The following is a 2,300-nucleotide window of genomic DNA, read 5'->3' on the forward strand; positions in this document are numbered from 1 at the left end:
TTACTCGTTGTGGCTTTCAACCATCAAATCAGTTTACTTTTGACCTATTTCGAACAAATCCATGGACATTTTGATGAAACTCTGAAAAAAAAACTTTACTTTAATTAAAAAAATTGATTAATTTTAAAAAAATTATTATTTTCAAATGCTGCTAGTGGCTCATTTTACCCTACAAGTAGAGTCTACTTAGTAGACAATCAGCCTGAAAATGAATAAGTACATTGAATTCTTCATAATTTGACGATAAAAATATAAAAAAATCTGTTTTTCAGAATTTTTGGCTGGTCCATTTTGCCCAAGGTATCTCGCGTACGGTTAAAAATGAGCTAATATATCAAAATCCCGATAATTTGAAAAAAAAATAAATTTTTTTTGACCAAATTTTTGGAGGGGGCCTTCTTGCCCCAGGGGGGCCGTCTTGCCCCACCCTTCCCTATATAGAAACAAAGGAACACCAACCTTATATAAAGTAGTCAAATGTTACAAACGGTGAGAAGTAATTCGATTAAATAATAACACAGTTAAGATGTTTATTCTCACTTTTTTCTCACTTCCTTTATCTTCTGTCTCCATATTTTATTGATGGTTAAAAGATGGTCTGGTTAAAAGGCAACTACTCTGTCGACGATCGTTACTGAAAGGAGTTGGAGACAGTGGGTGGGTGGAATATAAAACCCTTTACTTGTGGAGAATGAGAGAGGATGAGAAGAAGAGAGTAAACAAATATGTATACATATAAACATGTGAGATATGTGGGAGGTTGTTCACATCCCGTAAATAAGAAGGTCGTTCGAATACCTTGTTGATGATTAAAAACAAACAGTCAAATGTTTCGAATATAATAACACTCTGTTATAAAAACATTGACGAAAGAGAGTTGAAGGACAATGAGTAAATAAAATAATCCGTTTCTTGTGCCGATTGAACATAGATAAGAACAGAGGAGTGATTAGAGGTATAAAAAATGTGAGATAAGTGAGAAGGTCGTTCTTAACCATATTATGAAGAGGTCGTTGAACTGCCTACGCCTTCATATCCTTGATTAATTTAATATAAATTTCGCTTAAATTTTCGATGTCTTGTCTATGATTGACAGCATCGGAGTGATTGGCGATGTTACACATTTCTAACACTAGTCTATTATAATATCGAGGTTCTTTATGTAATATCTTAGCATTATCAAAGTCAAATTGGTGGTTTAAGGACATTGCATGTTTTGTTAAAGCTGTATAACGGTCGTCTGAATCTTTGAAGTTGTTTTTGTGTTCATTGATTCTTACATTTAAGCAACGACTAGTTTGCCCAATGTACAGCTTATTGCAGTCCTTGCAACAGATTTTATATACTAAGTTTGATTGTTTTTCCAGTGGTAATTTATCTTTCCCTGTATCAAAAAACAAGCTTAAGTCGTCGACATTTTCTCCTACAAATTGTACGTTATATTCTTGAAACGTTCTGTTTAGTGATTCAAACAAACCTTTAACATATGGAATAGAAATAAAGGTCAAGTTTTCTTTATATGTTGGGTTTAAGGAGTTATTGTTGTCTTGTTCACAGATTTTTTTGTACTTTTGGTTGATGATTCTATGTAAGAGGCCCGGCGGATAATCAATCTTAATTAAGACATCTCTGATTAATTTGAGATTTTTTTCGTGATAACAGCTGTTGGCTAATCTTATTCCCCTATCAACTAAATTAATTATTGTCCCGATTTTGTACGATCTGGGATGATGTGAATAGAAGTTCAAATATCGTTCAGACCACGTGATTTTATGGAACCAATCGGTTTCTATGATGTATGAGTTGTTGATGATTGTTACATCCAAGAAGTTAATTTTGTTGTTAAGTTCAATTTCTATGGTGAATTGTAATCTTGGATGAAAGGTATTGAATATTTTTAATAGTTGTGGGATGTAATCTTTAGGAACGGCTGTTAATATGTCGTCGACATATCTAAAATAAAACGGTACCGAGAAAGGCAGTTTTGTTGTGCCGTGGTCTTCAAGGTCATCCGTGATCATGTCAGCTAGTATTGGGAATAGGGAAGAGCCCATTGGTAATCCAAAAATTTGAGAAAATACCTTATCGTCGAATTTGAAAATAGGAGCATCAAAACAGATGTTTAAAGCTAAAAGAAATTGTTCAAGTGGTACAAGGATGTTTGGTGATACTTCACTCCAACGTTTTTTTATAAAATTGGTAACCAAGTTCAGCGGTATATTAGTGTAGAGTGATATTACATCTAGGGAAACTAAAATGTAATCTGGTGGTAATTTGAATCCATTGATGGAGTTGACCAT

The 2,300-nt window shown here is 33.5% G+C and overlaps 1 protein-coding gene across 1 annotated transcript; it reads right to left on the reverse strand.

Moving 5' to 3' along the window:
* Positions 1 to 1,022: 1,022 nt before the first annotated feature.
* Positions 1,023 to 2,300, reverse strand: LOC124214347 (uncharacterized). The gene has a single exon (XM_046616612.1). The coding sequence runs from the start codon at positions 2,298 to 2,300 to the stop codon at positions 1,023 to 1,025; it is 1,278 nt and encodes a 425-aa protein (XP_046472568.1).

Source organism: Neodiprion pinetum, chromosome 3, assembly GCF_021155775.2.
Source record: "Neodiprion pinetum isolate iyNeoPine1 chromosome 3, iyNeoPine1.2, whole genome shotgun sequence".
Taxonomy (NCBI): Eukaryota; Metazoa; Arthropoda; class Insecta; order Hymenoptera; family Diprionidae; genus Neodiprion; species Neodiprion pinetum.